Source organism: Megalobrama amblycephala, linkage group LG17 (assembly GCF_018812025.1).
Source record: "Megalobrama amblycephala isolate DHTTF-2021 linkage group LG17, ASM1881202v1, whole genome shotgun sequence".
In the NCBI taxonomy this organism is placed as follows: Eukaryota; Metazoa; Chordata; class Actinopteri; order Cypriniformes; family Xenocyprididae; genus Megalobrama; species Megalobrama amblycephala.
Window position 1 is genome coordinate 6,195,034 of NC_063060.1, and position 27,144 is coordinate 6,222,177.

A 27,144-nucleotide genomic window follows, 5' to 3' on the forward strand; every position below is an offset into this window, starting at 1 on the left:
TGGACAAAATGCAGTCCTATCAAAAATAAAAATGTTTAGATTTTATCAGAGTTAACGGTTTTATTTGCAACTGATAATTTTAATCAAATATAATAATTGCTGCATTGGCCAAATGTCTCTGGTCTCCTTAAACAGCCGAAACTCACTGACTTCTGGTTGCTTTATCATAGCAAATCGCTATCTGTGTGACACTGACATGGAAGAGATATCATTTATTGCTTGCTTATCATGTCACACCTAGTTAGGACACCGTGCTCTCAGGAAAATATTCCCAGAAATGTGTAAACAATTCGTGGAAAAAAAAATAGCTTGTGAGGAAACCTGTTTACATTGTGTTTGTGTGCATGCATGAGTGCTTGTGTGATTTAATGTGGGTGGCAAAGAGCTCTCCTGGATTCAGCTAGACAAAAAGAGTTGCCCAAAGTGAGAAAGACACAGGGAGGAAGACGAAGCATAAAAGTGAGGCTGTCAGGAAAATGTGTTTAAGTTGTTAGCATAGAAACAATCGATCCCTGTGACATCAGTCCATATCAGAGATACTTACCTACTCAGATTTCCCTACAACCCCGCCTAAAACGGCAAAACATTCAATTCTTAGTATCTAGTCACGTCATACGTTAAGCAAGCCATTCATAGGCTGAGCAAACCTACTCAACAAATTCAATTTACCAATAGAACTTAAAGGATAAACAGAACTGAAAATTCAATATAGCAATTAAAACTGGCTTAAACAGAATTAATCTTGTGAGCATACATTTTTTAGGGTTGACATGACTGGTTAAAGGTGCAATATGTACGATTTTTGCAGTAAAATATCCAAAAACCACTAGGCCAGTGTTATATATTTTGTTCACTTGAGTACTTACAATATCCTAAATGGGTAAGGTTAGGGACAGGTTTGGTGGTATGGGTAGGTTTAAGGGTGGGGTTAAGGTGTAAGGGATGGGTCAACAGTGTAATTATAAATGTATTTACAGAAATTAATTACAGATGTAATTACATGCAGGTGTTTTTTAAAATATAAGTACAATGTAAAAACATGTACGTACACAATAAGTGCATTGTATCAAATGATTCATTTAAATGTAAGTACATAGTAGTTAAGGCCACTTAAAGGCAGGGTAGGTAAGAAATTTTGTTCCAAATTTGTTTAAACTTTCTATATATATACATGCATAATTAAAATGTAAGAACTCTGATAAAAAGAGTATAAAAATCGAGTGACTCTAGACCGTTTAATCTGTATTAAACACAGCTCATTATTTCCATCCGGGACGAAACATAGGATTGGCTTAGGCGGCTGTCACTCTCTCGCAACCATGGCAACCACCCTTTTGCCACACATGACCTGCCCACTTGCGCGCGCACGTTTGATTTGGGGAATCCAAGAGGCATGGATCCTAGGAATACCAAAACAATGGCAGAGAAACAGCAAGCTAAATTCACAGTATCGGCCTATGCAGTTAGTGAAGGCAAACCAGGCAAAAAAAGGAAGACAGTAACAGTACAAGAAAAGGCAATGAACAAAAAGTCTTTGGATAAACAAAGAAATAAAACGCGAGTTAATATCGGCGTGGCTTCCAGCGATGGCGAGAACTGAGGGAACTCAAGGGGCTGAAAAGTGACTCCTTGATGGCTTTATTTCTGCTGGACAGGTAAATCTTTCTTTTTGTATTTTGATCATACATATTTTTTTGTTTATTTTTTCATGAAGCATGTGTCATTAGCACACGTAGCTGCGTAATATAGCTAACATAACATTACTTAGCGAGCCGTAGTAGAGACGATAAATAATGATAGCTATAGTGTTGAATTGTGCATAATTTTACCCTCTGTCTAACTCTTTTACCATGTTCACCTGTAAGTTTACCTGCACGTTTTTTTTTCGCCTTTGTTTTGTTTTTATATTCTCTACCTATGTTTACTGATGTCTTTATCTTGTATCTGTGTGTGTCGTACACACTTTGTTGTATGTGTGTGTTATTATTTTGTGTCTGCAATGCAGTTGTGAGTTGATATTTAGTGTATGTTACTCTGTTGATCTTAGAACAACGTATATGTTATGAATCTTACACGAAATTCATCTTCATCACAGTGTAAATGATGGTAATGGAAAAACGTGTATCATGCAACCTGTTTTAAGCTTTGCCTTATAGATAGCTCGTTAGCGAATCAAAAAATATATATTTTAAACTTTACCAATATAAATGCTAGCTTGATAGTGAGTACTAAAATACATCTTGTTGTTTATCTTCATAATTATAAGTTATTTTATTACATGTGATTCTGACATGATGTCACTACATGCCGTGCTCCTTCCTCTCCGCTCGTCTCAGGTAAATAATGCGTCTTCCAGCTCAGTGGTCGGAGTCACACGTTCATGCGTTTTGGGGGCGTGGCTTTGGAAGGAGCCCAGAAGGGAGGGGGTGGAGTGAATGGAAATAATGAGCTGTCTTTAAAACAGTCGTGAGAGGTCTACAGACACTCGATTTTTATACTTTCTTTTTCAGAGTACTTACATTTTAATTATGTATTGATATATAAATAAAGTTTAAACAAATTTTGAAAAAAAGTTTTTTATACATTTTTTTGCCTACCCTGCCTTTAATATAAAGTGGGACCATTTTATTAATCTCATCCATGAACATGATTTCTTCCTGAGTCCTATTCCGATTGTTTCCACCGGCTGTGAGGTGAAGACCACATGTCCCAAGATTCTGTGCTCAAACTTGCTGTCATCAAGCTACGCCTTTGTTTTGAATAGACCTCTAACGACCTCTAGCTGACAGAAATCTTACATATTGCACCTTTAATTAGTCATTTGTCATTTTTTCCCACATACATTGAATTACTGTTTTGAAATCTGGATTCATAAATAAAAATCAATAGAGCATCTGCTGCTCAACGCTGCAGTTACGTTGTTCTGTACTGACATGAAAAAAAGATTCAGGGATGTGGACATTTTTGCAATGGTTTTATATTTTTATACAAATCCAAGTCTGTACAGGCAATCTCTCTCATATTAGCGTTTGGCCTCACCTCAAAGTCCTCATCGGTCAGGTACATCTCGAGTCTCAGAGGGTCGACGCCGTGTGGAAGGGGACGGGTTTGCAGCATTGCTAGAGGATAAGTGCTCTGACAGAGTCGAGCCAAAACATCCTCCACGAGAATGATCTGGTTACACACCTCTGCCTCCTGCACACACACAAACACAATATATCAATGCCACTACTATCACACAACTGCAAATAAATGCTTCAGAATTTTATCACAAGTAAACAAAGGCTTTGAATCGTAAACCAAATTGGAAGTTTTTATAATGAATATACTGTACTTTTGTGTGTGTGTGTGTTTCTAGCCAATCTCTGAAATATTTTAAGGGGTAGTTTGAGTTCAAAATAGTTTTTAAAATGCTTATCCATTAAATAATGAACAAATGTTGCCAAAAATCATGAAGCCTTCAAATATAGAGGGTATGCATAGACGTCACTTTCCCGCCAGAACGTGCTCCCTCAGCTGGACTGAGTGGCAAAATAACCTGCAGCATGACTGGATTTAATAGGGGAAACTGTGAAAACGCGAGTAAAACAAACGATTACACTAAAGGTTGGGCTTGAAAGTGTTCCTTATGACATGTCAAATAAACCTAATCCATGGATATTGACATGCAGCCAGGAGTCGTGTTTCCTGACATTTATATGTGCCTGATTTCGACACCGGGGAAATACATAAAGCAAATCTGCCTGTGAATATTTTATATAACTACAATATAGGTAGGTTTAAATCCGAGTAATCACTTATATCAATGTTATATATCGTCATGTCGTCCAGCCCTAAAACTTGTATAGGTTTTGTCAGTGTTTATTTAAAAACCCAGTTATGCAGAATATAAGATGGTAAATATTTAATTTATGAGTTGTCAACACAATATATAACAATACAATATATAGGGTATGATTTTACCCCCAAATCCAACATTCTGACACAAAATGATAACTGCAAATCCATGTTTCTTTGCCTGGAGTCCAGTTGTTTTTGTGAATTGCAGCGACCTATTTGCTTCTTTTGCTTTCAGCAGTCTGTAAAAATATACCTCAGATTTTGTGTCAAAGCTATTTGTACAGTCAGTCGCAAAGCTCTTTCCCGTTTTGGATGTGTTTTGTGTGTTTTTTGCGGCTGAAACTAATGCTGCCACTCAGTCTTTTGCCACTCAGTGGGCGTGACCGCAGTCTTAATGGTCGATACCCTCTATTGTTGTTGACACTGACAGAAGAGGTGGAGGAAAGCTTGGAGTCAAAAAGGTTAAGAACCACTGTTCAAAACTATATATTTTTCCTGCCTGCTGGAACAACCATCATATCAGGAGTGTGTCGATGAAGCCTTAAACACTGTCTAGTTAGAAAACTTACTAGGGTTTGGAACAGAGCTAAAGAAAGAAATGGAGCTATAAAAATATCTATCGCCTCTGGTTTGCTTAGTTGGTGGCACATACTATTCAGCAATATTATTGATATGACTGCACTGACACACATCACTGTTTTCTACAGAGCTGCTTCATAGCTGAATTGATCTTTTTTCATATTTGATGAACTTTACACAGTCATTGAACGAAGCTGAATCAACACTGAACTGACCTCAGCTGAACAATGACACCATTTTCTTTTTAGAGCTGCTTTATAGCAAAATTGATCTGTTTGCATCATCAAATCATTATTTCCCTGTTTATCCCTGTAAAGCTGCTTTGAAATAAGCTGTATTGTATAAAGAGCTATATAAATAAAGGTAACTTGACTTGATGTCAGTGTCTCACCCTCTCTGTGATTTCAGCAATGTCCTCCCTGTGCTCCCAGCTGGGGAACATGTTTGTGAAGGTCAGAGGCTCCAGTCCAGCATGGATCAGGTACGACTTCTGAGGCTTCTTCTCGTTCTTCTCTGCTAGACAAATAGAGGCATCAGTATACACAGCATAAACTGAACAGAAACCACATCTGAAGAAGCATATACATCATTAAAGGTGCTAGTTCAGATACACGCTTCTGATTTGCTGGCTAATAAGGCTGTCAATCACCTCTGCAGTACTGCAACACGGTTTCCATAGCGCACTTTCTGTCTGAGTCCCAGCGGATGCGGGCAGAGCCGGTGCTTTCTGTGTCCTGCGGCCACCAGCCCTGCCACAGGTAAACTTCATGATAGTTATCCACTAGGAACAGAGCTGGAAAGAGAAGAAAACATGCATCATTTGTGACTCATTGTTTCCTTTCTAAGAGTTCAAGTGTATAATTTCTTTTTTTACCTGGTTGCGGGGCAGAGTACAGATCCTCCTGTAGGAACGGCAGGGAACAAACAAGGTCTGCAGCTCTGGATGGGTTGAAAAACTCCTGCGCTACAAACTCACCCGAAGAACTACTGAGCTGGAACAGACGCGGAGTGAAGTTAAACTTGCCAGGGTCTACAAAGAGAGAGAAAGATAGAAATAAAAACACTGAAAAAATTTGAACCTGAGAAAAAAAAAGGTCTTTCTGGTAAAATCTTGTATAAAGTCTGAATGATGGAAAACTATGAATTCTTATAATATGCATTTGCATTATGGCTTGTAAACATATGGAAGCCCATTTCCACCAAATAAAAAAAAATGCTTTGTAAATCATAACTGTGCAATATAAAAGTCACAATTATGACATAAAAGACGAATTTATGACAAGTCAAAATATTTTTTTGTCAATTTTGACTTTTAATGTCATAATTGTGACTTTTTAATCTGATAATTATGGCTTATTGGGTAATAATTATGATTTATCAAAGCATTCTTTTCTTATGCTTCCATTTGAACTTACGTTATGTTGGAGATGGATTATTTTCGGAATTATATTGTAGCGAGGGAAATATAAACAGATAGCAAACTTGCAAAATCATGCAAGTCTCCTTCCCACTCTCCATTGTGTGTTTTACCTTGCAGCATGCAGTCATAGGCCTTACGATCCTTCCTGCCTAATGCTTCCCAGAATTCCACTGGCTCGCCTCCTTCCTCACATTCATGAATGGTCACATTACAGCTGCTGTGAAGTCCAGCCTCCAGCGGTCGTCTTTGAACACAAATATGAGTCAGATTACAATCATAAAAACTTACTGTAATGCTAAATATGACATCAAGAAGACATTATATCATTGGTTAATAGATTTAATTTACACCACCATTAAAAGTTAGGGGTCAGTAAGATATTTTAATAGTTTTCAGTCTCTTATGCTCACAGAGGATGCATTTATTTGATCAGAAATAAAGTAAAAACAGCAATATTGTGAAATATTAGTACAATTTAAAATAACGAGTTCCTATTTGAATATATTTTAAAATGTAATTTACTCCCGTGATGCAAAGCTGAATTTTCAGCATCATTACTCCAGTCTTCAGTGTCACATGATCCTTCAGAAATCATTCTAATATGCTGATTTGCTGCTCAAGAACCATTTCTTATTAGTATCAATGCTGAAAGCAGTTGTGCTGCTTAATCTTTTTGTGGAAACAGTGATACATTTTTTCCAGGATTCTTTGATGAACAGAAAGTACAGCATTTATTTGAAACTTTTGTAACACTATAAATGTCTTTACTGTCACTCTGGAGCAATTTAATGCATCCTTGTTCACGTGTTACATTTTTTACAAAGATTTTTGTGCGTGAAAGACTCACTGTTCTTTGATCTTGTCTGCGGCGGTTCGAGCTACATGCCGTGTGTGTGTTTGTGTTTTGCAGCCATGCCACAGGTAGATGAGGGCTTTGTTGATGCTCAGAAGGACCATTGATGTGCGAGATCGCAAACTGCTGCAGTGACAAGCCACTTCCAGCAGGTGGCCCTCAACAGGTATCTCACCACGTGTACAGTATAGACGCCAATCATCTGAAAGAGATGGTCAAACAGTCCAATATTAATATGCTGGTTTACAGTTTTCACAGCATACTATGTTTAATAATAATAGTACTTGAAACAAAAATTACTATATTTTTTTCACATGAGCTCATTACATATATGCAAGCAAGGTATATATGGAAAACCAATATTGTGCAAAAACATGAACAGTCTGAATAAATGATGAATGTAGACAGAGATAATTGCTTTGTGTCACACATGGCATGGCGAAATAGAAGGTCAAGTCAAGTACACTGCATTATGGGATACACTATGTGCTCTGGTCATATTTGCACATTTTGGGTAATCCATGTATACAAAAAAAAAAAAAAATGCACATACAATGTATAGTATGCATGATGTACAGTACTTCAAAAATATTAGGCAGTCTTCCAATCCTAAAACACCCAAAAACTTACTCTGAATGTTCTCCTCATCTTCTTCTCTCTTCCCAGAATGCACGACCATCCCGCCATTGAAACATTGCAGAAAACAGGGCGGCTCCTTCCCCTGCTGGACCTGCATCTGAATACGAGTCACAGCAGCAGTGAGCGAGAGAAAGACAGAAGCGGAAAGCAGTCAAAGCATTAAGTCCAGCATCTCGTCCTACCTGTGCTCCTCTCTCTTCGTCCAGCTCAACAGTCATGAGCGCAGATGTTCCTTTCTCACTGACCGTAGAGTTTCTGCCCTGCCAGAAGAAATAGCAGCACTTCTCCCTACCGGGACCCGCACTGCGCACCTGGTCTGGCTTCTGTCTGCTGCCCACTGCACACGGACACAAACATCCAATGACACACAATTAGAGAAGCGAGAAACATTTGTATACTAGTGCATGAGTTTAAAGGCGGCGTATTGTATACTTCTGTAATATTTTAGTTTTTCCTGAAGTCCACTTGCTATATAGCTTCAGTCCTAACCAAGTATTATAGCAATATTTTTATTAAAAAAAGTATTTTTTTCTGTCCATACTAAAACAAAAATGTGCAACAGCACAATAAAATATATGTACAGTACAGGCCAAAAGTTTGGAACCACTAAGATTTTTAATGTTTTTAAAAGAAGTTTCGTCTGCTCACCAAGGCTACATTTATTGAATTAAAAATACAGTAAAAAACAGTAATATTGTGAAATATTATTACAATTTAAAATAACTGTTTTCTATTTGAATATATTTCACAAAGTAATTTATTCCTGTGATGGCAAAGCTGAATTTTCAGCATCATTACTCCAGTCTTCAGTGTCACATGATCCTTCAGAAATCATTCTAATATGCTGATCTGCTGCTCAAGAAACATTTAATGTGTACAATTGTACAAAATATTTGTGTACAATATTTTTTTTCAGGATTATTTGATGAATAGAAAGTTCAAAAGAACAGTGTTTATCTGAAATCTAATCTTTTGTAACATTATAAATGTCTTTACTGCCACTTTTGATTGATTTAATGCATCCTTGCTGAATAAAAGTATTCATTTCTTTAATTTCTTTTCAAAAAAATAAAAATAAAAATTCTTACTGACCCCAAACTTTTGAATGGTAGTGTATAATGCTACAGAAGCTTTGTATTTCAGATAAATGCTGTTCTTTTGAACTTTCTATTCATCAAGGAATCCTGAAAAAAAAGTACACAACTGTTTTCAACATTGAAAATAATCATAAATGTTTATTGAGCAGCAAATCAGCATAATAGAATGATTTCTGAAGGATCATGTGACACTGAAGACTGGAGTAACGATGCTGAAAATTCAGCTTTGCATCACAGGAATAAATTACTTTGTCAAATATATTTAAATAGTACACAGTTATTATAAATTGTAATAATATTTCACAATATTACTGTTTTTTACTGTATTTTTAATTAAATAAGTGTAGCCTTGGTGAGCAGACGAAACTTCTTTTAAAAACATTAAAAATCTTAGTGGTTCCAAACTTTTGGACTGTATGTATGTATATATATATATATATATATATATATATATATATATATATATATATATATGTATATATATATATATATATATATATATATATATATATATATATATATTTAATATAATTTAATTTTATATAATGTTGGTATACACAATATTTGATGTTTAATATATATATTTAAGAATGAGACTGGTAAAATCCTGTATAATTTTCATAATACAAGCATGTTTATAGGCCATTACACTTTTCCATTAAAGCAATTAATCAACACCTTACAATTCCAATAAGCAAACAGAGCTATATTTTACTGTACAATGTACACAGACATAAAACCCTACAGCATTTGAATGCTGACACAAATCCCAGCTCATTAGTCCCGGTGCAGTTACTGACCTGCGGCGCTCACCATGTACTTCCATTTCACCACATAAGCATCTCCCTCGTGAAACTGGCCAATGCTCTGCTTGGGCAGTCGGCTGTAGTCAAACTCCAGGATGTGCCAGACATCAACGGCAACAGTGCTGATCTCCAGAGACCGCAGGCAGTCGTCCAAGCCGTTCTCCACCGGACCGTGCCCACGACCCACGTCCTGACCGTCCAGAATCGTGCTGATGGGCGACTGCAGGACTGGCAGCATCAGAGAGGCGCTGTACGCCCGGAACTCAGAACGAGAATCTGAGCCCGGAGACTCCTAAGATGGGCAGCAAGAGGGATTGAACGAAGAGAAAGAGAAGCACAAAAACAATAATGAAAAATAGGGACAGAAAAAGTTGTGTTCTGTTCGAAAGGAACAGCTGGAAATCATTCTTTTTCACTACAACACTAAAAAATATTGTACTGTTTAATATTTTAGTTTGGTTTTCTTTGTTATATACACTATCGTTCAAAAGTTTCGGCTAAGTAAGACTTTTATTTTGTAAGAAATTAATACTTTTACTCAGTAAGGATGCATTAAATTAATCAAAAGAGAAAGAAAATGCATTTTTAATATTGCAAAATATTTCTATTTCAAATAAATGCTGTTCTTTTGACATTTCTATTCATCAAAGCCGCCTAAAAATGTTCAGTTTACACAAAAAATATTAAGCAGCACAACTGATTTCAACATCGATAATGCAAATCAGCATATTTTATATTTTAAAATTTATTAAAATAGAAAAACAATTATTTTAAATTAAAATATTATTTAACAGAATTACTTTTTAATGTATTTTTAATTAAATAAATGCAACCTTGGTGAGCATAAGAGACTTCTTTCAAAAACATGAAAAAAAATAGTAACAAGCTCTAACTTTTGAATGGTATTGTAAGTTTAGAACCAATTATGCATGGGGTGGGAATCATAATCATTACATTCCTCTCAATTCCCATCCTTAATAATGAAGGTCAAAAGATTTTTTCCTTTCTCTTTAGCAGCTTTTTATTGTGCTAAAAACAGATACACACAGCCACCCACCTTCTGCTGGAATGGATGTTCGATGACATTTTTAGGTGACAGTCTGGAAACATCTTTCCAGTCCAGGAACTTCTCTTTAAACAGACTTGTTTCATTATGTTCAGTCAGTCTGCCAAATATGGCCCAGTCTGGACGACCCTGACCTTTCCTAAAAAATAACCACACCCACAACTTTACACAGACTATAAAGTTCCACAAGCTATCAGATGATTCTCAAATTTGAGTGGATAATTAAAGTAATCTAGTGGAAATGCGTGAAACTACCTTGGTATGAGTGTGTTGTGTCCTCCAGGGTCCAGAGGGTTGATGTCACAGTTGGTATAATCAAAGGTCCCGTTCCAAAGATGCTTGGCCAACTGAAACGCCACCTTCCTCTGTGGCAGTGTGACCTCTTTTCCATGCCATACGTACACTTCACTACCAAAATCAAATACTATCACCTACAGAGACAGAGACAAGAAAAACAAATATAGATAATATATTATATATTATTTCACATTTATTCTGATGAAAATGTGGTTGTACTAAATGGGGAAAAAGTTATTATTATTAAATATAATAAAATATGCAAAATAGAAGAGTATAAAAACCCCTGAATGTTTAATTGACCCATTTAAATAAATAAATCAATGATAAAATACAGTTACCGCAAAAGTCGAAGAATGTTAAACTATTTCATATTTAACCACAGTGTCAATGCAAACATAAAATAATGTACAGATGTTAATTCAAAATAACTAACGTGTGTCAGATCATTTTTTATCAGATTGTTTAGAGCCAGTGTAAACGCATATCCACATATATTCAGATGAAAATCTGGTTGTCTTAAATGGGGGAAAGCTTTATTTTTAATTAAATAAAATATGCAAAATAGATTTGAGAATGTACTAAATGTTTAATTCACCTAATTATATAAAATAAATTATAATTGCAAATGTATCAGTTACCACAAAATGCAAAGAATATTAAACTATTTCATATTTATGCAATAATAAATAATGTATGAAGATTATATATATTTATACAATATCTAAAACCTCAAAAAAATATTGTTTTCTGACCTCTTTAGATCCCAACAGTGAACTACGAGGCACTTTCCCCCAGAAATCATCATCGGGAAGCAGTTTATCATCCACCAGACGGAAGATACAGTTTGTCTCCACAATGGCACTTTCAAACATCTCATCCTCGTCTGGAGATCCAGCCGCTGTGATCATTACACACATAGAGGGAAAAATAGTATTAATTTCAGATAATGGCACATAAATGGTGTCTATTTTGATTTCAGGGTATGTACTTTGGTAGCTGGCTGGTCCTCCCAGGATCTTCCAGAACTCTGCAGCTGCGGGGCTTTGTGCATTGACTCCTTCTTCAATCGTCTCCACTAGCACTGCTCGACAACCAAGGTCATGGTTCAGCTGGATGAAAGTGGCCAGTTCTGATGCCTGGATGTCAAGTGGAACAATATAGCAGTGATGTAGAGCGCTACATGATCATATGAAGAATAATGTGGGTAAGATGTCAGAGCATCAGTCAGGTCATACCTTGGCTCTTTCAATAACATTTGCAAACTCTCCAATCCATACGAAACAGTGTTCAGGTGTAACCAGTAGAAAACAGTCACCGCTGTTCAGAGAGGACACTCTGGGCTCCACTAGTCTAGTCTGGACATGCCGTCGACCTGGGGAACATGATGCATGTACAGTTTAACACACACAAACAATCAAAAACTCATACTACTGCAGTGACATATCACTATATTACTATTTATATCATAATCCATCCATCTTGTGGGTGTTTTGCAATATTCTAACCAAAAGTAATGCTTTTTCTGTCTTCACTGAAAGTGATAGGCTTTGTGAAGCCAATCAGAACACATCTGATGTTTGGACCCATAGGATTTCAATGTGGCCGGGGCTATGCAGCTTATTCCAAACATCACTTTATCACATTGTGCCTGGTTAGAGTGTTACAGACTGACCTTTGACCTGCATGAGCATGAGTTTTTTGTAGGGAGCTGCGCTGTTATTGGTCATCTGCTCTGAGATGCTGACACTGCGCAGACTCACGCTGCTGTAGCTTTCTTTACTGGCCAAACCAGCCAGGGCTGCATCTGACAAACTGGAGCTCTTGCTCACTGGAAAACGTGTAAAAAAACAAAAACAAAAAAACACATTATTACAATAGAAAAACAATATATATTTTATTAAACTTCTTATAATAAAGTGACCATGAAATCAATATGGACAATTCTTATTTTTAACTGCATGTTGCAGTGCTTTTTTTTTTTTTTTTTTTATATATGCCCTCAAAATATTTAATCAAAAACGCTAACCACCCCTCCCACTCAAAATTACATTTTTCTCTTCATGATGTATCTCTCGGAGGAGGGCGGGACTAAATATCCTCCACAACTGACTGCAAACTGGCAATCAGATTGGCCTCCATTTAATTAGCAATGCCCAATTTCCTATGATCCAATCAATTCCCAAAGGACGAAATTAAATCCTGCGCTACATGTTTCTCGTTTCAGAAGCCATTTCACTCGGATATAAGTCACAATAGGAAAGAAAAGACTCGCAACTTTCAGTTTCATGCAGACAATTTTATTTACAAAAATGCACATTTTAAGCAGAAACCAATTTGTATGTTCTTGCTGACTTACAGCAGTATTTTGAGTTCACTTAAGTCACTTACTTCGCAGTCTTTAAAAACTAACATATGTAAGTTCTTTAATCTTTTCCTTAGATATTTGATTTATTTTGACTAGTTATGCCTCTTTTTTCTTTTTCTTTCATTCTTGTGTTATAACTGCCACTTCCATTGTTTATATGTTGTTCTCAATAAAAAAAAACATGTACAATCACACACAAAAGAAGCTGTGTTATTGTAGTATTATCTGTATACTTTTATATTTTGAATTCTCTTTTATTTTTATATTTTCTGTTTTCATTTTGATTCCATTTTAGTCATTTTGTTATGTGCTTTTGTCATTTGTTTTTAGATATATTTTTATTTAGGTTTATTTTTATACCAGCTTTAGTCATTTTAGTACTATTATATATATATATATATATATATATATATATATATATATATATATATATATATATATATATATAAAAATCTTATTTCAGATTTATTTCAATTGCTGAACATATTTTTAATAGGTTTAGTTAATAATAACACTGAACTGAAGCACATTTCTATTCATTGCTCGTGGACTCACTTTTCTCCTGTTTAATTCTCTTGCTCTCCAGCTGCCCGACGTTCAGTCTCTGCTCTGTGTACTCCTGCCGGATGTCTTCTCTTGCAGCGAGAATCTTTAAGGGGTTCCTGGATGCCTGGACATTACGAGAGGGACGAACAGCCCGCTTGTGCTGCACCATCGCCGATGTCAACCTGGAAGCCAAAGAAAGGCCAAAAGTCAGACGACCAAGTCTTTCAATGTCAAATATTTCAATGCCTCTTTAAAAAAAGCTTAATGCACCAGAAAAGCTACAATATGCTTTGTAAAAAAAATATAAATAAATATAAAAATTAAAAAATTAAATGAAATATTTAAATATAATATTTTTTAAATATAAAAATAAATGTACATGCTTGTACTGTATGTATAGCCTATTAAAGAAGCACACAAATTACATTGGTGTTTGTTTTCCAAAGATGGCATCAAAGTCCTCATCCAGATGCATTCTGCTACTCATGCTGCGGGGAATATCTGTCATGTGGCGGTAAAATTTTGAAAAGACCTCATCATCCAATCGCATCACTTCCTTCACTGCCTTTTCTGTCACCGTCAGAGTCGTCTCCTGCAAACCTGATACTGAGAGGAAGGATGGAAACAAGAAAATGAGAGAGAGATTGCTTCAATATAAGGTACATTATTAGGACACTGTGACAGCAATTGAAATAATGAGAAGCTTCTCTTTTTAAATACACAAATGATGCAATAATCTTTTTTTACTCTGACCTCTATAATGGGCTCATAACATCCTCCTGCAAAAAAGGACAAGAAACTGAGCAGATCTTGCATCAATCAACTCACCTTTACTGTTCAAACGCCCCAGAAACGTCTCCAGCTTTTCCAACTTCTTATCAGACTCCATTTCTGCTCTGGCCTCAATTTCTGCAGCACATCAGTTTTTTGCCCCAGTTATTATGGCACAACAACATTTCCAAACTTTGTGACTTTCTAAAGAAGAATATCTTCTTTCATGTAGTGAGTGTTTGTCTAATGTACCTTCCTGTGGTTTAGAAATAGCCGGCACACTGCTCTTCAGTTTAGCAGAGACTGGAGACAGAATTCGGGCTGATCACTGCAGAGGAAGCAGCCAGGCCTGAGACACACACACACACACACACACACACACACACACACACACACACAGATACACACAAATCAGTCATTTAATAATAATAACAGTATTTTTATAGTTTAGATTTTTAAAATATTTTGTTTATATTTTACTGTATTTGATGCTTTTCTCATTTAACACAATAATGACTTTAAATTATCTTTTGGTGCGTAATTTCTCAGCCAAATTTGATGTGTGATTAATTTGTGATTAATTAATCGTACATTGTGTAATTAATTAGATTAACAATTTGAATCACTTGACAGCCCTAATTTTTAAATAAATGACTTTTTTTTTTTTTTATAAGTAGCCATGTAACAAATGTTTTTGTTTTTTTTTAATCAATGTAGTTTCAAAACATTTAAAATGTTTAGTAATTTATTATTTTATTATTATACATGTGTTTTTATTTGGTTTTAGGCCATGAAAATGTATTAGATTTCTTTTAGTATTCCATAATATTTGTATCCTGTAATAATAAAATAATAGAGTATTTAATAACCTGTACACTTGTTTGCACATTCTAACCTTTTTTCACCATCCTGGCAGCCACCGTGTACTGGGCCGAGTCATTGGCCACGCCCTTCCCTGTGCTCTGCCACGCCTCCTCTCGCGTCGAGATCATATGTTTCCTCTCTTCAATGGACATCTGCCCCTCCCCCTCTTCAAGTTTCTGATTAGATGAGACAAAATGGATGATGGCTATAGATCATCTTGATAAATTTATAGCAAGGGAAGACCAACGACTTGGACATCCAGAACAGACCATGTAAGGATAAATCATACGAGCATTCACCAGGTCATCAGCAAACTGTCAAAAGCATTTACAAAACATTTGAATATGACTATCCTCTTTGCTGTTCATACTGAAATTTGTCATTCAACAGCAAGAGACAAACATGCAGTAATCCTTACTCAAAGTGCTCTGCATTTCCATCTAAATTAGATTTATGCATTTATGCTGCCAACACCCATTTAATGAATGCATTTGCCCTCACAATCTGCATTGTAAAAAGCGCTATATAAATAAAGGTGACTTGACTTGACTGAGTATATCTAGAGTAAATTTAACTGAGCTGCCTGTTTCTGTCAGAGAAATAAGCGTTTTTTACTATCATTCACAGTGAATTAAAGGATAAATTATGCAAACTAATAATAAGAATCCTTCATAAACTAAATGAAAACCATTTTTTACTGCTGGTGTATTAAAGCAGGGATATGTTAAGTATTTTTGAATCTTTGTTTTCTAGTTTGAATGAATGAATGAATGAATGAATGAATGAATGAATGAATGCATACATACATACATAAATACATACATAAATACATACATAGATACATACATAAATTATGAACTAGATTCACTTAAAGCAGCAAGAAAAAGCAACTCCTATCTCAAAACAATGATCTACCAAAAATTCTAGACTAATACACCCAGATCATCTGGTGGCAGAAGGATGAATGCATAGGCAAACTTCAAAATTCATACTTTTTGTAGAGTTATGTTAGAAATGAAATGTTTCCAAAATGCACAAGATCTCTCTTACCTGGCCTTGATGTTCTACATATTGGCATTTTGGGGTAGATGGGAGAGGAGGAGGAGAGTAGGTGGAGGAAAAGACAGGCTCCTACAGACAGAGGAGAAGGACGAAACATGAAGTAGATAGAAAACAAGAGTGAATGAAAGAGCAAGAGACAAATGATTCCAGGGCGTAGATAGTGATGGAAGATTAAAATAACTCAGAGATGATGGAGAATGAATGATGATAAAAAACCAAAGGAAAAGATGCAACATCTCCGAGTCTGGACCAGTGGTTCTCAACTGGTTTCACATCAGGACACAGATTTTGCAGATTTTTTTAGACATCAAATGGCAACTAAAATAGCACCACTATTTATCGTACACTCTCAGAAAACAGGGACAAAAGCTGTGACTGAAGCACTTCCCCTTCAAAAGGGACTAATATGTACCTTTAAGATAGTAATATGTAACCTTTAAGAGTAAAGTCACCATGAAATTAAAATTGACAACTCTTAATATTTTATGGAACATCCCTATATATATTATGAATGATTTATCACATGAAATCGACCAATAGCAAACCACAATGACCCAATTATTTCCTCATGAACAAAATCAAGATCAAAATCAACATTTTTCTTGTTTGAGAAGCAGTTTTGCTTGGATTTACATCACAATAAGGAAGAAAAGTACATTTAAATTACATACAAAGCTTTACTTTTTCAAAGAGTCCCAGTAAAAAGGTACAACAGTTGTCACTGAGACGGGACTCTTTGAAAAAGTAAAGTTTTGTATGTAATTTAAATGTACCCATGAAATCTAAAAAGTTTAATATGAACTACATAGGCTCAAAATACATCAAATGTTTTAACATGATAACTTACACAGACCATTTTGGTGTCTATATATAATAATTGTTTCATGTTTTTGGTCAGCTACTTTTTATAATTCACATTTTGCATTCCTCCTTCTGACTGTTTTGCTGTCAGTACAGACCTGCCACCCATTTTTGAGTTTGACTCATTAATTGAGAACTACTGATCTAGTCCATCTAGAACAGCAAGACATTTCATTCTAAAAAAAACATGTTAGATTTTGACTTGGACACATCTTATGTAGTGCAAGACAAACAAGAGAAGCAAAAGATCTATAATGGCAGTATAATGAGGAGTCATTTATAAGATTAAAGGTATAGTTCACCTAAAAATGAAAATTCTGTCATCATTTACTCACCCCCAAGTTGTTCCAAACTTGTATGAATTTCTTTATTCTGATGAACAGAAAAGATGATATTTTGAAGAATATGGTCAACCAATTGATGGATCCCACTGGCTTCCATAGTATGAAAAAAAATTACTATGGAAGCCAGTGGGGTCCATCAACTGTTTGGTTACAGACATTCTTCAAAATATCTTCTTTTGTGTTCAGCAGAAGAAAGAAATTCAGCCACACTTTAGTTTAGGGTCCAGTTCTCACTATTAAATAACTATTAACTATGGATTTTGCCTCAATAAACCCTAATTTACTCCTTATTAATAGTTTGTAAGATGTAGAATACAGTAATGTAGAATAAGGCATTAATATGTGCTTTATAAGTATTAATAAACTGCCAATATCCTAGTAATATGCAAGGTAATAAGCAACTAGTTAATAGTGAGAAATGGACGCTAAACTAAAGTGTTACCAGAAATTCATACAGGTTTGGAACAACTTGAGGGTGAGTAAATGATGACAGAATTATCATTTTTGGGTGAACTATCGCTTTAAGTGAATTTATTACAGCATGTTCCTAACATTTCAACAGCAGTAACATTTTAAAGAGAAGCAAATATTAGTTTACTATATTTGTTAACAGTTAATGCATTAGCTAACATGAACTGGCAATAAGCAATGTATTTTTTATTATTCAAAACAAATATTTTATTATTCATTTATAAAATTTTAATGCTAATAAAAATACAATTCTTCATTGTTCATGTTAATTTATAGTGCAGTAACATGTTAACAGATGCAACTGTACTAATTCAAAATGTATTTAGAAATTTAACAAAGATTAATAAATGCTGTAGTACCATTGTTCATTGTTAGTTCATGTTAACTAATGTTAAAGGTGCCTTTGAACGTTTTTTTACAAGATGTAATATAAGTCTAAGGTGTCCCCTGAATGTGTCTGTGAAGTTTCAGCTCAAAATACCCCACAGATTTTTTTTAATTAATTTTTTTAACTGCCTATTTTGGGGCATCATTATAAATGCGCTGATTCAGGCTGCGGCCCCTTTAATTGCTCGCGCTCTCCGCCCCCTCCCGAGCTCTCGACTCTATCATTGCATAAACAAAGTTCACACAGCTAATATAACCCTCAAAATGGATCTTTACAAAGTGTTCGTCATGCATGCTGCATGCATACATCGGATTATGTGAGTATTTGATTCTGACTGAGGCACCTTTAACAAATGAAACTTTATTGTAAAGTGCTACCAACTGAAAATGCAAAATATGGTTAATTTAGAAGATAAAGCAAGCAGCGTGTCAGCCCTAGCCAATCAAATTGCAGTTTCCACTAGCAGGTCAGCCAATCATCTTGCAGCTAAAGCCAAAATTGTCTAGGACAGCCATAGATGCTGGCGCTTACCCAGAGCTGCTCAGATGATGTGAATTCAGTGATAACAGTCTCATCCTAAACACACAGGAGATGCATTTGTGTGTGTGAGGGACAAAAAACTAAGACTATAGAGAAATAATGGTACATGAAAAACTGGAAAGGACTTGGCCTTTATCTTTGGATAAACTGAAAACAGTTTACTTTAACCTTTGCACTTGCTGAATTGAGAAAATCACAATAACTCAGGAACGCACATGTTGCTATATAAAACTCAGTGAACACCTCTCTGTGATATGACTCATCAGACTGTATAAAGTACAGGTTTCAGGTCTAGGCAATCAATTCACAGCTTTGCCTGCGACAGTAAATGAATGTGTTACTATTCACAAATTAGAATAACACATCTGATTCACAGTTTGTATTAGGAATAGTTCTCCAAAAATGAAAATTACCATCATTTACTCAGCATCATCTTTCTTTTTTCTGTGGAACACAAAGGGTGAATTTTTAAATATGCTAGACATTTAAGTGGAGTGTGGAGGTGGGGACTAATTTGCATATTCATGTGACCATGTATACTAAATGAAGCAAGAGTAGAGTTGCTTTCAAGCTATTTTAAGGCATGAAGAAATTATTTTCACAGGACAAAACATTTAAAAATGTAATTTTGATTATCAAAGATGAGTTTTAAGAGAAAATGATTGACTGGAGGAGGATTTTAAAGGTTCCCTAGAACCCTTTTTCAAAAGATGTAATATAAGTCTAAGGTGTCCCCAGAATGTATCTGAAGTTTCAGCTCAAAATATCCCATAGATTTTTTATTATACAATGTTTTAACTGCCCATTTTTGGGCATAATTAAACATGTGCCGATTCTGTGCGTGTCCCCTTTAAATGCTCGCGATCCCCGCCCCCAAGCTTGCAACTCTATAATACATTGCATAAACAAAGTTTAAAATGGATCTTTACAAAGTGTTCATGATGCAGCATATCAGATCATGCAAGTATGGTATTTATTTTGCGGATATTTGCATTTGATTCTGAATGAGTTGTGCAGAGGCTGTGCAGCTCCAGACGTTAATGCTGGCTTGTCTAATGCCTTGAACATGGGCTGGCATATGCAAAAGATGGGGTCATACATATTAATGATCCCAACTGTTGCGTCACAGTCGGTGTTATGTTGAGATTCGCCTGTTTTTCAGTGGTCTTTTGCACGAATCAAATTTACATAAGGAGGAGGAAACAATGGTGTTTGCGACTCACTGTATGTCATTTCAATGTACAGAACTCTAATTATTTAACTATGCCAAGGTAAATTCAATTTTAAATTCTAGGGCACCTTTAAGTATTATTTTGGAAAATCTGTATCTTAAAGTTCTGTAAAAATTGGATACTTGTACATTTACAAGGAAACAATTACATTTCATGTAGACAATTTAAAGTACATATAATAATACATCATGTGGACTTACAGCTTATCTCAAGCACTTGATTAAAATAGTATTGTTCCTAATCCTAATGAGAGCCAATCCTAACAAGCCAATCAAGCATGCTCACATAAGGTTAACTTTCCTTTTATTCCTTTTATTTAAACAGCCAATAGAATTGATTTGAGTGTAATAATACTGATAAGGCAGAATTTAGTTCACCAATAATCATAATAATAATAATAATAATAGTAAGAACAACAACTGTCATAATTGTTAATGAGAAAACAATGATTTTTGACAGGTTTATCTATGGAGATTTTGCATAAAAATTTATAAAATGTTAAAGGTCCCGTTTTTCATGGTTTTCTGAAGCTTTGATTGTGTTTATAGTGTGCAATATAACATGTGTTCATGTTTCGCGTGTAAAAAAACACAGTATTTTTCACATAATTTACTTATCTGTATACCGCTGTTTCCACTGTCATAAAAACGGGGCTGATGACTTCCTTGTTCTATGAAGTCCCTCCTTCAGAAATACTTAAAGAGTTCTGATTGTGCCAGCGGTTCCTGTGTTGTGATTCGACAGCTCTGAGAGCACCATGCCCGGAAAAGTCACGCCTCTTACCATAACGTGGAGATGCATGCGCTCAGTGTTATTGTAAACATGTCTTTAATTTTACCCTATCAATTTGAGCCGGAATCAGACCCGGTGATTGGACTGCGGGATGAAAATAACAGCGTTTCGACGACATGGCGACAAACACACTCTACAAACGCAACTCGTGTATTCCTGTGGGCGGAGGTTAGTCAAAAAACTGTTTTAGTGACGTCATTAAAGAAGGAAGTAGAGGGATGTAGTCCAAACTGGCCGTTCGATGTAGGCGACTTCTGTTAAATAAAATATCTCGCTTGGCATTGAACTTTGAGCTTTAAAATTTTACAGATTTTATTTATACTCTAACAACAACATTACACACTAACTAAAGTTTGAAACATGGGATCACGAAGAACGGGACCTTTAAAATCTCTACTGTGTCAAAAGTCAATTTAAAAAGCTAAGAAAAAAATTTACATTTAAATAAAGCACAATTGCATGTAAATACAGTTTTACTTCCAAGTTTTGTTTTGGGTAGTTACTTTTACTTGAGTATTTTAAATAAGTAACATTTTTGACATAGTACTTGAACTTAAGTGCTATTTCTTGGCACTTTTCACGTCCAGGAATGCGGATAGACCAAAAGTGGGTAGAGGGGTGGAGACTGTTGTAATACTCTCATGACTATATAAAACCTGTAATGCATTTCTATATTTGATGTTGAGAGGCAACATATTCTTACCTTTTTCTTAAAGCCTTGCTCCTCCACTATTTGACTACTCTTCTCGCTTACAGACACCACTTCCTGTACAACTTCCTGTTTCTTGTTTATCCTGTTTTTCCAATCTTCCTCTCCACTCTTCTTCAACATGGCTAACCTGAGAAAGAAAAGTGTCAAACGCTTCACTCCATCTTGAACATTGTAGATGCAAAAATCATGCAGATCTACTGTATAAAATGCAAGAAATGAAGATTGAAGGGATCATTCAGAAATCACACCAAATACTACAGCATAAATAATTCTTCACAATTCAGCTTTCTCATACTACTTTGTCATGGTTTGTTCTCTCTATACTCATTTCATCCTGCCCTGTGGGGAAGGCTGGAGTACTAAAATAGTGCTGTCCGCATTATCAGCGCTCGTGGAGAGCAGAGATGACCCAATTTCATTTATAAGACAAGACAGAAGGAGAACAGCTCCAGTCACCCTGAAACATCAACACACTCCAATGCATGTGCCATTGTTCCTTACACCACAATATGCCACGAGTGAGCTTTTAACATGCTATTATGCGACCTTTCAAAGCTAATCCTGACACATACAAATCTTGCTTTCTAGCTAAAAACAATATATACAGTATATTACACTGTTCAAGAGTTTGGGGACAGTAAGATTTTTTTTTTTTTTTTTTGATAGAAATTAATTTTTATTCAAGGAGATTTATATTTATAACATTACAAATGATTTCTATTTAAAACAATTCCTTTCTATTCATCAAAGAATCCTGAAGCATCATAGTTTCCACCAAAATATGAAGCAACTGTTTCCAACATTGATAATAATAAGAAACGTTTCTTGAGCAGCAAATCAGCATATTAGAATGATTTCTGAAGAATCATGTGCTTATCACAGGAATAAATTAAACTTTAAAATATATTAAAATTAAAAAATGCATTAATTTGACCAAAAATACTGTAAAATTTTAAATAGTTTTTACAATTTAAAAGAACAGCCTTGGTGAGCATAAGAGACTTCTTTCAAAAATATTTTTTTTTAAATCCTACCGACTCCAAATGGTAAGAATGAAAAGTACTGAAAGCATTTATATTTGTAATAAATTATATTTATGACTTTGTGGTCAGTGATAAGTTTGGTAAATAATATGTACCAATGGCTATTGTCGAGACCTGGAAAGTAATTTTTAAAAAATGTTTATTTATTTACTAAATTAAAAAACAATTTCTTTATGGGAACTGACTGTTTTATGTGAATATGTCATATTTTGTCTGAATCACTGTAAATGGGATTATCTGTATGCCAGACAACAGTGTTGCCAAGTCTGAAGCCAAATTGGGCTACTTTTACACTGTTGCCCGGGATTTTACCCCACAATTTTTTTGGCCCTTGGAACGCAATAGGTTGTTTGCACATGACGTCACAGCAGCAGCGTGAATGAGTCTGGAGGGCAGGGAGTGATTTTTCTATATAGGAATCCTATCAAAAACTAAACATTTTTATGTTTTGCGTCATTTATGGTTGCTCAAAACGATAAAATCGAGAACCCAGAAGGTGTTTATATCGTTTACACAATGTTGATCTGGTTACCATGAGAACAGTGTCCCGCGCTGCTGCTTCAGCCATCATATGGTAGAAAATGTCCAAATAAATAAATGTTTAACAAGCTGACAGAAGTCGATTCAACAACAAAGACAACACTTTCAAAAACACTCAGCTATGTGATTATTTTATTGAGTGATAGGGAGTGGTTTAAATCAGTGACATTATTAGATTTGATATACGCCGTCTTCCCATCACCTCCTCAGCCTGCTTCCCTTAATAATGTGTTTTTACACATATAAAAGGCAACAATTGTATTACACCGTCCAGTTTTTTCCCTGAACGATGATGTGAGCTCCTGTTGCAATTCTCGATTCAGCATAAGTGATCTACAATGGTAACATTTTTCACAATCGCGACAGAAAATCAAAAAATCTGCCCTAACTTCACTAGCAGAAAGGCAGCGCAATATAAACAAACCCAGATTAGACCTAAACGCGGCGTGACGGCAGCTTCACATTGTCTATATCTACCTCCTCGATGACAATCAAGTCTTTCAATTCAGTGGAAAAGTCGCTCATCTTCATAACATAAAGATCACGTCCAACATATGTTGTGATTTTCTGTTTATACCTTTCTAAACCAGCACAGAAAGGACTTTTCTCCATCTCTTCCATTCTAATTTTCACTGCTTGCCCTCCACCGTTATTTTGCGCGTCACCAGAACCACGTGATTGCAAACAACCTATTGGGTAGGTCTTTAATAGCAATTGGGCTGGATTTGTTATGTAAACCTGGCAACCCTTCCAGACATTCCGCCTCTCCCGGATAGTCCGGGAGTCTCCAGCATATTGATAGGGGCTCCCTGACGCCCACAAATTATATGCAATATCCTGGAAATTGAGCAAGCAGGAAAGAAAAAAAGCCTGTCTCCAGCTAGCATTAATATACGTTTTCATTGAACCTATCACAAGTGGTCAGCCAAGATGTATTAAAGTTACATCTGGTTTGTCATGCGTTTCAAATGCGTCTTCTGTGACTACTTGCATTCGGATTTTATGAGACACCTGCTTCTTTTTTGTCACACTAAAATTACATTAATTTCACTTTTGCCGCATGAATACTAATGAATGAAAGTCCCAGTGTTAGATGGCTTATGCAAATGAATATAACAGTAATAGTGTTGTCAAAAGTACCCGACCGCAATACCAAGTTGGTAATGAAATTTTAAAAATGTGACGCTTTGAGCACTGTTGAGCAAATTCATAAACACCTCTGATTGGCCTTCGTGTTCACGTTCATCAGGTATGTCTGTGATTGGCTACAATGATCAACACTTCAAAAATATGTTGTAAATAGACATCAATGACGCTCTTAACAGAGCGCTTACACGGATACATACAGGAACGTTTGAAAGCAGGAGGACCGTTCCGCTGGCAGACAGCTGCTTTAAAAAGCTCCCACTCCCAAAACGCTTTCAAATTCAAACACTTTCATGTGCTTTCAAAAGCTCCGGTGGCCAATCACAGACTTATCTGATGAACATGTGAACACAAAGGCAAATCAGAAGTGTCTGCTCAACAGCGCTCAAAATTTCAGTACCAACTTGGTATTGCGGTCGGTATTTTTACAACACTAAATAGTATAATATTATTTTTAATGCGTGATGTGCCATCTCCCGGAAATGAGTTGGCAAGGTGGGATGTCTGGTATGCCCACAGCTGATGTGCAAGTAAAGTAATCAACACACACCTCTCTTTGATTGACATAGATGACATGGCCTCTGGATCTTCCTGGATATCTGGCTTTTGGTCTATGGAGACGATGGTTCCAGATGGGCCGTATTTTCCCAGGATCTCTTCTTGGGGTTGTGTTTGAGGTGGTATGAAGCACTGGGGTTTTGGCTGGGTTTGAGGGGGTACCTTGGGTTGAGAGGGAACGTAGGCATGTAACTGAGGTGGAAGAAAGGATTGTGGTTTTGGCTGTGTCTGCGGCGGTACTCGGGGTTGTGTCTGCCGTTGGGGTTCAGAGTACACCTGAGTTTGTCGTGGAGGAGCCTGAGGAGGAGCCGAGTCAATGTGGGCAAGAGGTTTAAAGTCAGAAACGAGGTGTGTTTGTAGCTTGGCCTGTGTCTGTGGCGGTGTCGGCGGGCTGTAGGGTTGTGTTTGGGGTCGGGTGGGTGTCGCTGTGTAGACTTGAGGGTGCTGTGCTGGTTTTGGTTGAGGTTGCGGAGGAGTGTATGACTGGGTTTGCTGGAGGTAAGTGAGGGAGTGTGAGGCGTGTGAAGAACTTCTGGAGGAGACTGCAGCAGTGCTCACCGCCCTCACGGGAACGCTGGGATCAGGGACATCTGGAGAAACACAATGAGGTCAAGCATTGGAGCAAATACACATACAAAGAGCCTTACAGGGTAAATCTCACAAAACCGGTCAAGAACATGCCTTTTTCTCCCAAAAGGAAAAAAGAAACAAATACATTTTACATAAAGAAAGGAAAATTAGGTCCTTTCTGTGAATATTAGATTTTTTTAATATATACATTTTATTCATGACAATTAAGCACACCCTAAATCCCCATTACTGTCATGCAAAAAAGAATAGTAATTTAAAATTGTAATGTATTTCTATTAGTGCTGTCAAATCGATTATTATATTTATATATGTCTGTTTGTTTACACATATATACACATACGTTATATACAGTCGTGCTCAAAATTATTCATACCCTTGGTAAATATGACCAAAGAAGGCTGTGAAAATAAATCTGCATCGTTAATATGTTTGATCTTTTATTTAAAAAATCTACAAAAATCCAACCTTTCATTGGAGAATAATAATTTTAAATGGGGGGGAAAATCTCATTATGAGAGAAATGTTTTTCTCTAATACACACTCCTCACAATTAATCATACCCTTTTATTCAATACTTTTTGCAACCTCCTTTTCCCAAGATAACAGCTCTGACTCTTCTTCTATAATGCCTGAAGAGTTTGGAGAACACTTGACAAGAGATCAGTGACCATTCCTTCATGCACAATCTCTCCAGATCCTTCAGATTCCAGCTGCATGTTGGCGCTTCTTCTCTTCAGTTCACTCCACTCATTTTCTTTAGGGTTCAGGTCAGGGAACTGGGATGGCCAGGGCAGAAGCTTGGTTTTGTGTTCAGTGACCCATTTTTGTGTTGGTTTTGATATTTGTTATGGATCATAGTCCTGATGGAAGATCCAACCACGGCCTATTATAAGACTTCTAACAGGGACAGTCAGGTTTAGATTTTTTATATGTTGGTATTTGATAGAATCCATGATGCCATGTATCTGAACAAGATGTGCAGGACCTCCAGCAGAAAAATAATCCCACAACATTAAAGATACAGCAGTATATTTCATTGTACACATGGGGTACTTTTTACCCCTGTGTGCACCAAACCCATCTTAAGTGTTTGCTGCTAAAAAAACCATTTTTTTTTTTTTTGCTTCATCTGACTATATAACCCATCCTGTTTGAAGTTCCAGTAGTGTCAGTTACTTTTCAAATGCTCTATGTGTATTAGAGAAAAACATTTCTCTCATAATGAGATTTTCCCCCCATTTAAAATTATTCTTCACCAATGAAAGGTTGGATTTTTGTAGATTTTTTAAATAAAAGATCAAACATATTAACGATGCAGATTTATTTTCACAGCCTTCTTTGGTCATATTTACCAAGGGTATGAATAATTTTGAGCACGACTGTACATAATATGTGTATATATATATATATGTGTAAACAAACAGACATATAAATATAATAATCGATTTGACTGCACTAATAGAAATACATTAATAGAAATACATTACAATTTTAAATTACTATACTTTTTTTCATGACAGTAATGGGAATTTAGGGTGTGCTTAATTGTCATGAATAAAATGTATATATTAAAAAAATCTAATATTCGCAAAAAGGACCTAATTTTCCTTTCTTTATGTAAAATGTATTTGTTTATATATATATATATATATATATATATATATATATATATATATTGACAGCACTAAGTTATATATCATGGCAGTATTTATGGTACT

At 35.8% G+C, this 27,144-nt stretch overlaps 1 protein-coding gene across 1 annotated transcript in view; it reads right to left on the reverse strand.

Annotated features, from left to right (window-relative positions):
• svilb (supervillin b) overlaps window positions 1–27,144 on the reverse strand; it is a 55,278-nt gene that overhangs the window by 2,865 nt on the left and 25,269 nt on the right. Inside the window, 25 exon segments of the mRNA XM_048163832.1 lie at window positions 3,040–3,195; window positions 4,811–4,935; window positions 5,069–5,212; window positions 5,294–5,449; window positions 5,950–6,083; window positions 6,687–6,894; window positions 7,323–7,428; window positions 7,514–7,668; window positions 9,229–9,526; window positions 10,292–10,439; window positions 10,556–10,731; window positions 11,353–11,498; window positions 11,589–11,736; window positions 11,836–11,972; window positions 12,273–12,428; window positions 13,521–13,693; window positions 13,937–14,117; window positions 14,340–14,420; window positions 14,535–14,595; window positions 14,597–14,631; window positions 15,178–15,322; window positions 16,197–16,277; window positions 18,804–18,848; window positions 21,540–21,675; window positions 24,828–25,425. Coding sequence (XP_048019789.1) covers window positions 3,040–3,195; window positions 4,811–4,935; window positions 5,069–5,212; window positions 5,294–5,449; window positions 5,950–6,083; window positions 6,687–6,894; window positions 7,323–7,428; window positions 7,514–7,668; window positions 9,229–9,526; window positions 10,292–10,439; window positions 10,556–10,731; window positions 11,353–11,498; window positions 11,589–11,736; window positions 11,836–11,972; window positions 12,273–12,428; window positions 13,521–13,693; window positions 13,937–14,117; window positions 14,340–14,420; window positions 14,535–14,595; window positions 14,597–14,631; window positions 15,178–15,322; window positions 16,197–16,277; window positions 18,804–18,848; window positions 21,540–21,675; window positions 24,828–25,425 — 3,929 coding nt within the window.